Here is a 15399-nt window from a genome sequence, read left to right on the forward strand (position 1 = left end):
TTGAAAAACAAGTTAATGACTCCAACCTAAGTGTATGTAAACTTCCGACTTCAACTGTATGCATGCACGTTTGCATGTGCATACGTTTGTGTGTGTACATAATTTGTGTTTAATATCATTCTAGCTTACTTAGGCTCAATGTTTCTACTCAGTTTAATAGGTCCTGAGCCATTGAAACCTCCCATGAAGTGTAGAGGCAGTTTGCACAGCTGGCAAGACCACCCTCTTTGCAGATAATTCTGACACCTAGTTCTAACAAACCACATTCACACACACTGGAAAGCCCCTCCCAAACACAAGCGTGGCACTGCAGCCTTGCGCTCCACACACACACACGCACACGCACACGCACACGCACACACACACACACTGCTAGAGTGTACGACTCAAGAGAGTCAGTTGAGAGCTAAGCGGTAGGGATAGAGTCTATTCTTGCATTTCCATGTACTCTTGGGATGCAGCGAAAGCTCAGATGGAGATACAGACCCTCTTATGTGCTGGGGCAAGTACCAAAGAGAGAAACATGTGACATTGGAAAGGGGGGAAGAAATAAAGAGAGAGATGGGGGGGGGGGGTCTGCTTTGTGTAGACTTTGTCCCCTCTCTCCACTGTATCCTTCAGCTCTGGGTGTAGCCTCATGTCCGTAAACAATGATTCCATCTCTATGGAAACAATCCCCATCAGAACTGGCCTCCTTTCCATAGCCAGAGGTGGGGTCACTAGGTGTGTGAATCAGAGAGCGGAGGAAAGCAAACTGACCAGCAACAGAAAACATGTGCTTCTGTCACTGGGATTTTCCACTTGACATGACTGTTAGCATCGGTAAGGTGGAAAACACATCCTCGTTAACACACATTGGATTCCCCCTGTGTGTGTGTGTGTGTGTCTGCGCGTGTGCGTGTGTGCGCACACATGTTTGTGTGCAAAGCAGCATCACAGTACAGACAGTGGGGGGAGTGTTTAATTAGTCAGAACGAGATAACAAGGCTATTAATTGATTCATTAATTGGCCGTCTAATACCTACCCTCTCATATTCCCTAGAATGGCTGATGTTTTAACCCCTTCATCACCATAACATACATTAGTTAGATCGCTTCAGCAGTAGGTCTACACTACACTGCTTTCACCACATTCTCTTCCTGCTTCTCTGGGCACCAGTCTGACAGAGAGCTGAGAGGTGAGCATTGTTATCATGCCCTGTGGTTGTGAACGTGTTTAACTATAGTAAACATACAAAAATTTGACCAACTGGGGACATCTCCACAAGGTGAAATCCTATTTCTAGACGGTTAAGGGTTAAGGTTAGAATTAGTGTTCAAGTTAGATTTAGATTTAGGGTTAAGGTTAGGTTTCATTGTTAAGGTTAGGGCTAGGGTTAAGGTTAGGGTTAGTGGTTAGGCAAAATAGAATTGTGAATGGGACTGAATTGTGTGTCCCCACAAGGTTAGTTATACAAGACTGTGTGTGTGTGTGTGCGTTCGCGTGCATGTGTGCGCGTGCATGTGTGTCTGCACCTGGGCGTCTGTGTTTGATGGCTTATTCGTTCTTACTCTGTGCTCCACTAGACGAGGTAGGTCAGTGACCAGTAAAGCTTAACAGTTTCTCTCTGCCTCAGCATTTGGATGCTGCCCTTCATGGAGGGTAAAGACAAATTCCCGTGTGGGGGAAAAAAATCGCAGTCATTCTCTGTGGGCTGTGGCCATTGAAGGGAAGCATCCTGATAAGAGAGATGAGGTTGTGTGTGGGCCTACAATATCTGGCCTTATATCAGCAGGACCACACAGGGGAGACAGTTTGAACATTAGCATAATACTGTATGGCATCATCAACGTGTGGGAGCAAATGGCTATCCCTCTGACAGTGGTACAGTACATCACTAGTGTAAATTACCCTGCATAAATCAGTGAAATACACTAATTCCTCACTGAAAATCTCAGTGCCAGAGGTGTCACTACAGACACCCTGGTTCGATTCCAGGCTGTATCACAACCAGTCGTGATTGGGAGTCCCATAGGGCGGAGCACAATTGGCCCAGCGTCGTCCGGGTTTGGCCGGTGTAGGCCGTCATTGTAAATAAGAATTTGTTCTTAACTGACTTGCCTAGCTAAATAAAGGTTAAATTATCTTATTTTAATTAATAAATAAATAGTAGGTTGGTGACTGGTGGTTACGGGAAAGCAAGAGAGTCGCTGTGTAGCCTATGATCAGAGGCGGAGCCAGAGCGGAGTCTGCCTGCCCATAATCATCGCTTGCTCCACCTCAGCTCACCAGCTGATGTAGGCTGCGTGTGCCGGGTTTGGCGCATCCTTCTCACTGCTAGAGAACAGAACCCTCGCTGCTCTGCGCACCCATTTCTGCTCATATTCTGCTTAGCACAGTAGCCTATCCAGTCCAAGTGCAAATACAAGTCACGAGAAGGCGAGTTCGAGTCACCAAGCGTCGAGTCCAAGTCAAGTCACAAGTCTTGAAAATCGGGAAATGAGTCCTGGACGAGTACTACAACACTGCCCTCTGCGGGTGATTTGCAGGATGTGCAATGATCAAAGTAAAAAGGAAGGTTGTGATTGGTTACATTGCCTATTATGCCAATTTCTCCGTATAAAATGGGCCTTAACTTTAAAACTAGCAGAGATCTCACTCTGGAAATTTGATATGCCCTTAGAGTATATTAATTTTCAACAATATATTGAATAATTTTCCAAATCAAAAATGGTACATCGTTCATATTCCTGTTTATATTTTTCTATATTCATAAATTGGTGTAAAAAGAGTAATAATGAAATCAAAATACTACTCATATTACAGAGCAAGCATTAATGATGAATATGACACCAAGTTCTGCTTTGTAGCATCTATGGATTAAACATTACAGTCTTAAAGGGTAAGGCCAAAATGTCATAAATATGTGTATATGCAAACTTTGATTCATTATTTCTCATTTATGCTTTTAGATACAGATGTCAAATATACATTGATTGTACAAAACATTAGGAACACTCTCACTCTAATATTGAGTTGCACCCCCGTTTGCCCTCAGAACAGCGTCAATTCGTCAGGGCATGGACTCTACAAGGTGCCGAAAGCGTTCCACAGGAATGCTGGCCCATGTTGACTCCAATGCTTCCCACAGTTGTGTTGGCTGGATGCCAAAGCAGTCATCAACACAAAGGGTGGCTACTTTGAAGAATCTCAAATATATTTTGATTTGTTTAATACTTTTTTGGTTACGACATGATTCCATATGTGTTATTTCATAGTTTTGATGTCTTCACTATTATTCTACAATGTAGAAAATAGTAAAAATAAAGAAAAACCCTTGAGTTTTTGAGTAGGTGTGTCCAAATGAGTAGGTGTGTCCAAACTTTTGACTGGTACTGTATCTACATATCTGTATGTATTTAATTATTTATCTATGTATTATCTAGTTACTCAAACTTGAATTAATGTATATATTTATTTATGTATTTCTTCCTCCAATATTATAATGAGGGGGTGTCAAACATCTGTATCTAACACACCATTGGTTGATTAATGTCCCAGTGCATTGCTCGACTAGTTAACCATGATTGACAGAGGAAGAACAATGATTCCATGCATCACCCTCCTTTTGAAGCTTCCAGTCTGTTATTCGAACTCAATCAGCATGACAGAGTGATCTCCAGCCTTGTCCTCGTCAGCACTCACACCTGTGTTAACAAGAGAATCACTGACATGATGTCAGCTGGTCCTTTTGTGCCAGGGCTGAAATGCAGTGGAAATGTTTTTGGGTGATTCAGTTCATTTGCATGGCAAAGAGGGACTTTGCAATTCATTGCAAGTCATCTGATCACTCTTCATAACATTCTGGAGTATATGCAAATTGCCATCATACAAACTGAGGCAACAGACTTTGTGAAAATTAATATTTGTGTCATTTTCAAAACTTTTGGCCACGACTGTACAGCCTTGCCTATGGAACTTGTGCCAATTAAATGTTCACAGCCGTGAAGAGTTTACACAAATATTAGGGTCATAGCTCTTATTGCAGGACTTAAACCGTGGGAAATTACTTGACTATTCAGCTTATTTTGCGTATTGAACATTCATGATGCAATGTAGAGCTTTACCTATGGATCTTGGGTCCATGAAATGGGGTAAGTCCAGAACACAGCTGTACATTGCAATATGAATGTCCAATATGCACAATAGACTGGCAGGTGAGGGGATTTCCCACAGTCAAAGTCCTGCAATAAGAGCTACAACACTAATATTTGTGTGAACTCTTCACAGTTGTGTTCTGTCGGTGTCACTGAGTAGGCTGATACCCCATTTACTGGGCCCAAGATCCATAGGTAAGGCTGTACATTGCAATATGAATGACCAATACGCACAATACTGACTGGCGAGGTTCCCAGAGTCAAAGTCCTGCAATATGAGCTACAACAGTATTATCTCTGCACACTCTTCACAAATGTGTTCTGGGAGTGTCACCGAGTAGGGTGATACTCAATATCATGGTCCCAATATCCATAGGTAAGGCTGCACATTGAAATATGAATGTTCAATATGCACAATAGGCTGAATAGTGAGGTGATTTCACACAAAGTCCTGAGCGCTACGACGCCTATGTGCGTGTAAACTCTTCACGGTTTCGTTCTGTGGGTGTCACTGAATAGGCCGATACCCAATTTAATTGATCCACAATCCATAAGTAAGGCTGTGAAGTGAAATATTAGTATGCCCCCAATGCAATTAGGAAGTCTAATACATCCACAGTGCGATTTCAACTGATTTCTCCTTTTTGTCAAATTAACAAATGATTGTCTTCTGATGAATATATATAACAACATTCCATCTTTGTATAAATTATCGACGCATGAAGTGACATGCTATGATTCATCGGAGTAGGGCACTGATAAATGGTGTCGTATCTGGCGTCTCGATGGATATTGAGGCTTCATGGTTTAAGATGAACATGCAAGGAATAGTTGAGGCTTCATGGTTTAAGATGAACGTGCAAGGAATAGTTTCCATTCACGTCGCTTAACCCGCACTGTGAATGGAAAGGGAGAAAGCCTTTCTGTGTTCTTGATGTTTGATGAAGAACTTCCCCTGACCCATTTTCAGCTGGGATATGAGATATGCAGTGCAAGCTTATGTAAAAAAAAGCCACTTCAATGTCACAAATGTAAAAAGTCTGGCCAACGGAATACCACTGTTGAGGAGTCTGAGGAGGCACGGTGTTGCAATTGTGATGGGAATCACGTTCCCTGAGTGCCCTGTTAAGGTGAAGAAGGTCAAAGCAGGAAGGATCAGGGCTGTCGAGAATGTCTCCTATGCAGAGGCAGTGAAAATTGTCGAAGCAGTGAGTAGAGATGATGAAGCTCTAGCGGATGCCCAACAGTCTGTGGATGTCAGTCAGTTGAGAGATCCTGAAACACTAATCGTGTAGAAGGTTGATTTTTTGGGGCCTTTATTGCACAGGTGATGAATTGTACAGTACCAAAAAAAAGAATAAAAAAAGAAACTGGAAATCATTGTGAAAGCGGCTAAAAGGTTCTTGGATCTCCAGGATACATGACTCAAATATTGAAGGGAATACTGTCTGAAGATGCTTCCCCCTTTCAGGCACCAAAGCCTGTGTGTCACACCCTGGCCTTAGTTTTCTTAGTTTTCTGTATTATTTTAGTTAGGTCAGGGTGTGACATGGGGTATGTATGTGTTTTGTATGGTCTAGTTTTTTTTGTATGTTTATGGGTGCTGTGGTTTAGTTGGTTAAAGTGTCTAGTCTAGGTGTATGTATGTCTATGGTTGCCTAGATTGGTTCTCAATTAGAGACAGCTGTCTATCGTTGTCTCTGATTGGGAACCATATTTAGGCAGCCATATTAATTAGGTAGTTTGTGGGTGATTGTCTATGTGTAAGTTGCCTGTGTCTGCACTTATTGTTTATATAGCTTCACGGTCGTCGGTTTGTTGTTTTTGTTTAGTTTGTAAAGTGTTCTTTGTTTCGTTTTCGTCTTAAATAAAAGAAAAGATGTATTGTTATCACGCTGCACCTTGGTCCCCCTCTCTTCCATGTTACGACGATCGTGACACCGTGTAAAGATCTGAGTACAATTGACTACGAGAAGGAGTACAATGCGTCTTCTTTTTAAATAATACATTTTTTTCATTCTTTATTTTTTTAATTATGTTTTTACCCCACCCAGTAGTTGGCAGCAATACACCTTTTGGGATGTAGTCTGCCAATAAAACCTCAAAGAAGAAGAATGACGCAAATCCAGATTACCGGTTCTTCTGTGTGGAGGCATGTATTGAAAACTAAATAATACATTTTTTCATTCTTTATTTTTTTAATTATGTTTTTACCCCACCCAGTAGTTGGCAGCAATACACCTTTTGGGATGTAGTCTGCCAATAAAACCTCAAAGAAGAAGAATGACGCAAATCCAGATTACCTGTTTTTCTGTGTGGAGGCATGCATTGAAAACTTGGGTCAGCTAGCTGCTACAAGGGACACATATGTGAATGAATATATATGCTAACTACTCATCTTATTGATAAAGTAGATAAAAATGCCGTCATTAACTAGCCAGCTATCTTGAAACTGCTGGGGGAAAAGCTAGCTAACATTAGTTTACCTCCACCAACAGAGTTCAATTTAGCTAGCTAGCTGGTGATTCCAGCTAGGTTTCTAGGAAAAAACAACTAGCTATATAATTGGTAGCTATATTTTAAAGACTAGCTAGTTACTGTGTATTTGAAAGTTTTGGTCAAACTACTTTGTTCCCCTGCCGGTTTATTGATGCCTTTGTGACAAAGTTGACAAGACAAGCCACTCCTAATGTTACTGCAAATAGGCTGTTTTTATACAATTTGGCTGATTAAGAAGCTTGTGCACATTTATATTAGTGTTTCATTAGCTAGTTAGCTAAGTTACTGACTGACTAAGCTCATTCTTATTCCTGTTGTAGTTGCATTTCAGGTGGAGTGGCATTGCTGACAGGCCAGCATGCATATTCAGAGAATCTCAGAGTAGTACTGATTTTAGGATAAGTTTGGCATACACACCGAGTACAATTCCATTGACATGGGGGAGGTTATCCTAGATCACTATCCCTATGCTGAGACGCTTTGTGAATATGGGCCTTGGAAGACATACTTTGCACAGCAGTCTTTTCACCACAGGATCCTAGAGCAGGGGTAGGCAACCTGGTTCTAGGAGTACTGCAGGATTCTGTTTCAACTAGGCACCACAGCAGGGGTGCGTTCAGTTCACTTTCCCAAAACATTCTTGTATGTTCTTGATCAGACTTGGAGATACGTTTGCTCCGTTCGGGTGGGTGTGGCTTGAAGCAATGAGTGAAGTATTTACAGGGCAGTGGTGCATTTTGTACCCCCAACCCCTTCCCATTTTTCAACGTGTCGCTCAGTACAGCACCGTTTGTGTTCAATGAAACATTCTATTACATTTGTATGTCCTGAATGCAGCTCTGACCAACTGAGCAATTTTTTAAAAATGTTTTTTAATTTTAAATTTTATCCCATTTTCTCCCCAATTTTTGTGGTATCCAATCGCTAGTAATTACTACCTTGTCTCATCGCTACAACTCCCGTACGGGCTCGGGAGAGACGAAGGTCGAAAGCCATGCGTCCTCCGAAGCACAACCCAACCAGCCGTACTGCTTCTTAACACAGCGCCTCCAACCCGGAAGCCAGCCGCACCAATGTGTCGGAGGAAACACCGTGTACCTGGCCCCCTTGGTTGGCGCGCACTGCGCCCGGCCCGCCACAGGAGTCGCTGGAGCGCGATGAGACAAGGATATCCCTACCGGCCAAACCCTCCCTACCCCGGACGACGCTATGCCAATTGTGCGTCGCCCCACGGACCTCCCGGTCGCGGCCGGCTGCGACAGAGCCTGGGCGCGAACCCAGAGACTCTGGTGGCGCAGTTAGCACTGCCCTAGACCACTGCGCCACCCGGGAGGCCCCCCAACTGAGCTAATTGATCAGTTCAGTGACTGCCTAAATTCAACACACCTGGTCTTCCAGGTCGGTTAAATCAAAACATGAAGTGCCTGCGGCACTCCAGGACCAGGGTTGCCTTCCCCTTTCCTAGAGGAATTAGTCAATGCGTATGAATATTGTATATGAACAGGACCAGGGTTGTCTTCCCCTTCCCTAGAGGAATTAGTCAATGCGTATGAATATTGTATATGAACAGGACCAGGGTTGCCTTCCCCTTCCCTAGAGGAATTAGTCAATGCGTATGAATATTGTATATGAACAGGACCAGGGTTGTCTTCCCCTTCCCTAGAGGAATTAGTCAATGCGTATGAATATTGTATATGAACAGGACCAGGGTTGCCTTCCCCTTCCCTAGAGGAATTAGTCAATGCGTATGAATATTGTATATGAACAGGACCAGGGTTGTCTTCCCCTTCCCTAGAGGAATTAGTCAATGCGTATGAATATTGTATATGAATTTCCATATATCAATGACACTAACAAAAGGGTTGAATTGTTCAGCAACACGGGCAGTAAACGCTAACATGGCTTTGGTATTTTTATTAGGATCCCCATTAGCTGTTGCAAAAGCAGAAGCTACTCTTCCTGGGGTCCACACAAAACATGAAACATGACATAATACAGAACATTAATAGACAAAAACAGCTTAAGGACAGAACGACATATATAACATTTTTTAAAGGCACACGTAGCCTACATATCAATACATATACATGAACTATCTAGGTCAAATAAGGGCGTTGTGCTGTGAGGTGTTGCTTTATCTGTTTTTTTAAAACCAGTTTAGCTGTTTATTTGAGCAATATGAGATGGAAAATGGTTCCATGCAATAATGGCTCTATATAATACTGTACACTTTCTTGAATTTGTTCTCGATTAAGGGACTGTGAAAAGACCCCTGGTGGTATGTCTGATGGGCTAAGTGTGTGTGTTGTGTGTGTCAGAGCTTTGTGTAAGTTAACTATGCAAACAATTTGGGATTTTCAACACATTAATGTTTCTTGTGAAAAGAAGTGATGCGGTCAGTCTCTCCTCAACTCTTAGCCAAGAGAGACTGGAATGCATAGTATTTATATCAGCCCTCTGATTACAATGAAGAGCAAGATGTGCCACTGTTCTGGGCCAGCTGCAGCTTAACTAGGTATTTCCTTGCAGCACTCGACCACACAACTGGACAATAATCAAGATAAGACAAAACTAGAGCTTGAAGTACTTGCTTTTTGGAGTGTGGTGTCAAAAAAGCAGATTCTCTTTTTATTACGGACAGACCTCTCCCCATCTTTACAACCATTGAACATATATGTTTTGACCATGACAGTTTACAATCTAAGGTAACACCAAGTAATTTAGTCTCCTCAACTTGTTCAACAGCCACACTATTCAATACCAGATTCAGCTGAGGTCTAGAACTTAGGGAATGATTTGTACCAAATACAATGCTCTTAGTTTTAGAGATGTTCAGGACCAGTTTATTACTGGCCTCTCATTCCAAAACAGACTGCACCTCTTTAAGGGCATCTTGGCTTCATAATACAGCTTCTTCTTTTTGTTTGTTTAGTCAGTTAATTTCTCAATTTGCATTAAGTCAGCCAGGCAGATGTACAGCCAGACTTATTAGCCATTCCCTTTGCCCCATCTCTTTCAACCATATAGTTTTACAATTCCTCATCAATCCATGGAGCCTTAACAGTTCTAACAGTCCGTTTCTTAACAGGTGCATGTTTATCAATAATTGGAAGAAGTAATTTCATATCCGTCATTGTTATCATGGATTCACACACAGAACTAATGTCCTCTCTCAATGACTTACAGATTTGTCATCTTTCCATTCTCCTGTTTCAACTCATCGAGCTGACCCTGGGAGAACTGTAAACTGTTCTTCAGGTCCTGGACCCCTCTGGTAAGGTCGTCCATTATTTTAGTAGTTGGATCCACCAGTACTTGGACAATACACTTGAAGCTATGTTCTTGTTGTAACAACTGCTTGTAGAACTCTTTTTGTTAGTTTAAAAGATCCTTCACGTGTGATTCAGAGACTGTCGTCAACAGTACTCCCGCCATCTTTGGTCTTTGTCACGGTAGGTAGCAACGTAGGTTACGCTGTTACTCCTTGCAGTTCCAGACAGGGCAGGTCACAGGGAAGATTGAAAACAACTAAGAGCAGGGATCTCGACAGCCACAAAGCCGAGACAAACAGCGGTCCCATCCACAATGGCTAACTGCGTCACGGGGTTGCGTTCAAGCCCTCACGAAAACCCTGCTAGCTTGATAGGCAGCTAGCTAGCTGCTGATGCCAACTGCATTGTGGGATCCAAACTAAAAAGTTAGCTAGCTACTAAGAAACTTTCCAAAACTTTCAAAACAACAATCCGCGCTCTCTCTCGTTCAACAGGAACTGACGTATGTGGGCCAGTGTACTCTGAAGGGTTAAACAACAGGTCTGGGACCAGGCTAGAGACAGTGATGGAAGGTACATAATGCATTTAATGTCATCTCCCTATCAGAACACTGCATGCTGTGACATGGGCCTGGATGAGGACACATCTTCAAGCTGCCTGACTGAAGACACTGGCCTTCAGTGGTACCGGAACCAAAAGCCTTACCTGGGAGTACAGCAACAATCTCTCTCGCTGTCTCACAGCCATTCTGTCAACATGTATTGTATGTAACCACTCAAATTCATACCAACAGCTACGGACACAAGCATTGATTTATTTTCACTTTGTCGACTTGTCCCATTCTTCAATCTTGTCTGAGATATACAGTATATTTTAGTTGAAACACCCGTTATGTCTAATATACATGAATATAAATCTATTTAGCATTCACTTTAGACATTTTGAATCGTAAGCTCCAAGTGTTGTGTTTGTTACCACAGGAAGTAGTAAAAGTTAATGACAAACATTCTATGGAAAAGTATTTGTATTATAATGTAACAAAATGTATGAGTTCATACAAAACTTTATTGCATTTGGTCATCCCCAAAAATGTGGCCTTTGAAAGCCTTGATAGTTGCATTCTTCACCTAGCTGACAACAACGGGTTGGCAGGTATTTTGATGTGCTGCTTTAGAGTTCCATAGCCCAGCAGACTCACCTGGGGATAGGGGGACGGACACATGTTCGTTTTGATAAAAGTCTGGGAGACAGGGACTACAGAGCATGAGTTTTGGCGTGAGTACAAAAAATCCAAACCAACCAGTGGCTTTGGATAATATGCTATGTCATCACACAGGCAGACTGCCACAGCGAAGGAGGATTACATAGCACATCATGTATACTATTATGAGTTTAGTTTAGCTTCTCTGTGCTCTGGAGAGGTTGTTGGTCAGAAGGCCTTAGACCAGGGGTGTCAAACTCATTCCACGGAGGGCCTTGTGTCTGCAGGTTTTTGGTTTTTCCTTTCAATAAAGCCCTAGACAACCAGGTGTGGGGAGTTCCTAACTAATTAGTGATGTTAATTCATCAATCAAGTACAAGGGAGGAACGAAAACCCGCAGACACTCGGCCCTCCGTGGAATGAGTTTGACACCTGTGCCTTAGACCATTCTGTCTCTGTAGCACCTGGAGAGAGATCAATAGAGGTCGTGAGTGCTAGAAAGAGAGAGCCCTCACCCCTGATCTCCCATTGGCCCAGAGTCTCCTGCTCAGGCTCCAAGAAATCAGATGACAAACCTGCAGAGATGAACAAAAGAAAATGGTACCTTTTTTGACAATTAATTTGCCACTTTGCTCAGGGGCGCAACTTTCACTGGGGACAGGGGGGGGACATTCTGAAATTGAATTTTTGTGCCCTCCAGTTTTATCATTGGAATGTGATACAAAACGGTGTGCTTGAGGACCATGCGGACGCCTTCGAGCGTAGGTTGTTTCGAGTGTTTATCTGACTGGATAAAAAATGGATGTCTCCCCACATCTAAAACCAAAGTTGCGCCCCTGACTTTGCCTATTTCACATTCATAAATGACAATATCTGATTAAAAGTATGCATGCCATTTTGTGATAACAGCTATGACAAATTACATGGCATACATGTGAATTTATTGCTCGCTAAGATATTATTTATATTTTATGGCACAATGTCTCATCTCACTAACAATTACTATGGGGAACAGCAAATTCAATTATTGTGGCTCATCCGTATTGTGGCTAGCTTCACATAGGTGATTTATTCCATTATGACAACACGCTCCCCATTTGACTGTAGTTAGCTAGCTGCTAGCTTATTAATGAAGTACTGCTTAATAAGTGATATAGTTAATGTGAGCTAGGCAACATGCTTTGCTTTTGACATGCCACAATCCTGCTTGCTTTATATCTGACACATATTTTATCTACCATAGCTAGATAATGGTTTATGATACTTACAGTTAGTTCATTAGCTAGCTAGCTAAGTGTAAAACTGAGTCTGGCTGTAAAACGCAGCTAGCTAACCAACTTGACTTTATCAGTTGTAGCCAAGCTAGCTTGATACTCAGTAACGTTATCTTACCATGCTTTTCTGGCCAACTGGACATTCCTCTCGCTCATCCTGGTCTATTCCTTCTTGCCTACTCCCGTCTCTTGGTCTTCTTCTAGGTTCAAACCTATATGGCCGTAGTACATACACGCAACCCAAACCGGCTGCGCGCGTGCGCTATCGTGCATAAATTTTTTTTGCCCCCCCCCCCCCCCCCCCATCATGTATCTATTTATGTGTGTATTTTATTCTAATTAAGGCAGCTTTGGTGCTCCATAGTAAAGGGGCCTTTGCTACCTTAAAAATACATGTTTAGATTTTCCTTTTGTATTTTGTGATTTTGGTCGTTCTTTGGTGGAGTTTCCCACCTCCCACAGAAGTCAATTCAACATCTAGTTTTGATTTACATTTGGTTGAGTTGTCAACTAACATGAATTCAACGTCACCCTGTCATTGGATTCAGGTTAAGACTTGGGTGAAAGAAATATAACATTCCATGACATTGATAACTTTTTGCAAATGATGTCATCACATATTTTTTGGGGTTCAAATGATGTAGACACAACGTTGATTCAACCAGTTTTTTCCCCAGTGGGTTGTTTTTTCTTCATGCGTTCTTGTTGATTGAAGGCCTAAGTGTGTCCTTCGATGTAGGCCTATGCCTTTTTATTTCAATGCATGTGTATGATTTGTATAGCATAGTTTGCATTCGCGGTCAGCTGTTTTATGCACTGGTTACTTCCACATTGATGTCGGCATTTGAAGTCGGGCTTGTGGATTGATGGCGTTTATTATGCATATATTTCATGTTGCACTGTACAGGTACGCGCCATTCCACATGTAAATCAGTCAATTTATTATGAGGTTGAGCAGTGGCTGGGCAATTTTTTTTCGTTTTTGTTGTTCTCCAAGTATAATTTTGGAGTTTTGCCATACCCTAAGTTTAACTGAACTGACGCCACTGGTTTAACCACTAATTTTCTTGTCTGTCAGAATGACAGTGTGGGTTCGAGTGACAGACAATGGCATACATGATGGAAGGTATTCAGGAAAGTATAGGAATCTTTAAAAATAAAAAATAAAATTTACAAGGTCTGCATGTCTCAATACATTTGCCAGTTTTCCCTATACCCTACAGCCCTACAAGGTCCATAGTCCAGCAATGCTTCTCAGTAGGCGATGGCTGCCAATGCTTTACCACTGCCTCTAAGACTATAAGGTGTGTCTCAAAAGCAATTCACATTATCTCCTGTTTCCACAACTATTGACTTTAAAGTGCACTAGAAATAATGTCATTGCATAAAATAGAGACATTCACTAGATAGGGAATGCGATTTAACCAATAATTGTATTTTGACATTCCAGAACAATGTCAAAAGACAATTCTTGGTTGAATCGCGGATAGGGATAGCACTGACAAGCTGTCACAACGACAATAAAATAAAACAGTATAGGCTATTTAAGGTTAACTGGCAGGTGCATTCTACACTAAACTATGACACCTCGCGCGTCGCTCACGTGAGCACATGCATGTGTAGGGACCATAAACGATTTGGCGCTTCTATTTTATCAACCGTTCGTTTCCTACCTGCATTGCCGCAGTCTGCACATACATCGTTTCCAGGTCTGGCCAGGACATCTTGCAAGAGACGTTTATTCCTCTCTGACTCCATCGCCGTTTGATCTCCACCCAACCCGAAAGACTTCAATACAAAGCACGTTCACTGGGATAAAGCAAAAAATACAATTGTGACCTTGTAGGCTACTCGAAATGCTGAAAAAAATGCTCCTGGTTTTGAACAAAAAAAGCCAATAAAAAGCCTATTAGAAATCTGCTTGGATGAGATGATTTGAATGTTTGACAAGTCTCTCTCTTGTAAACTACAGCTCTATTACGAAGTCTTGCTGACTGCATTATCTGAAGTCTGTGTCATCCCCTCCTTCTCCTCCAACTCATGTGTCTGCAGTCGCAGTGAGACCTCCAGTGGTATGAAGATCATTACTTGTTTTTTTACTACCTGTGTAGCCTAATTTTTTTCTTTCTTTCTGACACTGACAGCCAACATATTGTGAACGTTTTTATAAGGACTATTTTATTTTGTACAAAATAAACTGTGCAGTGTCCATACATTTTACTGGCAAATATTATGTATTTGTAGTTGCCTTTAATTCCACTTACTTCTGTCCCTTTAAAAGTTAGATTGTCGAAAACATCGATTTAGAAATTGGAATACTAGAAGGTTTTTAACACTCTTATTATGGGCTAAAGGTCAGACATTTTGGTCAGGGAGTTGGTCAACCCTGGTTTGCCAGTGCTGTGATAAGAAATTGGGTGCGTTCGTAGAGTGAAGAATAACTGATGAATTTACGAATGGTCAACACCAGTTGAATATGGCCGGTGCAAGTAAACGATGGCAAAAAAGCCTAATTAAATTTTTGCCAGCAGCACAGTTCCAGTCGCCAACGCTCTGAATAACATGAAAACAGCATAACCAACTCTGCTAGGGCAAGTACAATTGTCAGTGAGGTATTCTCTCATTTGTACCTGGAAGTAGCTAGAAAGCTAGCCAACTTTAGCCAGTTAGCTTGGGTGCGTGACTGCCGTTGGTCAGAACGCTTGGATCAACCCTACTCTTCAGCCACAGCGTCCAGTGTGTGCTCTGAACGCTCCGAGAGCGAAACGCTCTCCATTTATGAACGGACAATCTGACAACGCTCTGAATTTACGAACGCCCATAGCACTCTGGCACTCCAGATTGAATTTTCGAACACACCCATTGTGTAAAATAAAGATTTTGAAGAATATATCTGCTTGTTTGTTTGCTTACTAGCCAACCGTTTTAGAGGAATGATTCCATTAATATTTCTAATTAACTGGCAAAATGCCAACATTCCATTCAAACAATGCAGTCCACAGCCATCAACTGGCTG

At 42.0% G+C, this 15399-nt stretch overlaps 1 protein-coding gene across 5 annotated transcripts in view; it reads right to left on the reverse strand.

Annotated features, from left to right (window-relative positions):
* LOC129829198 (arf-GAP with dual PH domain-containing protein 1-like) overlaps positions 1-14464 on the reverse strand; it is a 32455-nt gene extending 17991 nt beyond the window's left edge. For 2 of the 5 annotated variants that reach the window (XM_055890816.1, XM_055890814.1), the window contains exon 1: positions 14057-14463. In XM_055890816.1, coding sequence (XP_055746791.1) covers positions 14057-14141 — 85 coding nt within the window. In that variant the 5' untranslated portion in view covers positions 14142-14463. Of the gene's footprint in view, positions 1-11624; positions 11685-12501; positions 12605-14056 lie in introns of those variants that run through there. The other 3 variants (XM_055890811.1, XM_055890812.1, XM_055890815.1) reach the window with 3 other exon arrangements.
* Positions 14465-15399: the final 935 nt, after the last annotated feature.

Source organism: Salvelinus fontinalis, chromosome 30 (assembly GCF_029448725.1).
Source record: "Salvelinus fontinalis isolate EN_2023a chromosome 30, ASM2944872v1, whole genome shotgun sequence".
NCBI lineage: Eukaryota > Metazoa > Chordata > Actinopteri > Salmoniformes > Salmonidae > Salvelinus > Salvelinus fontinalis.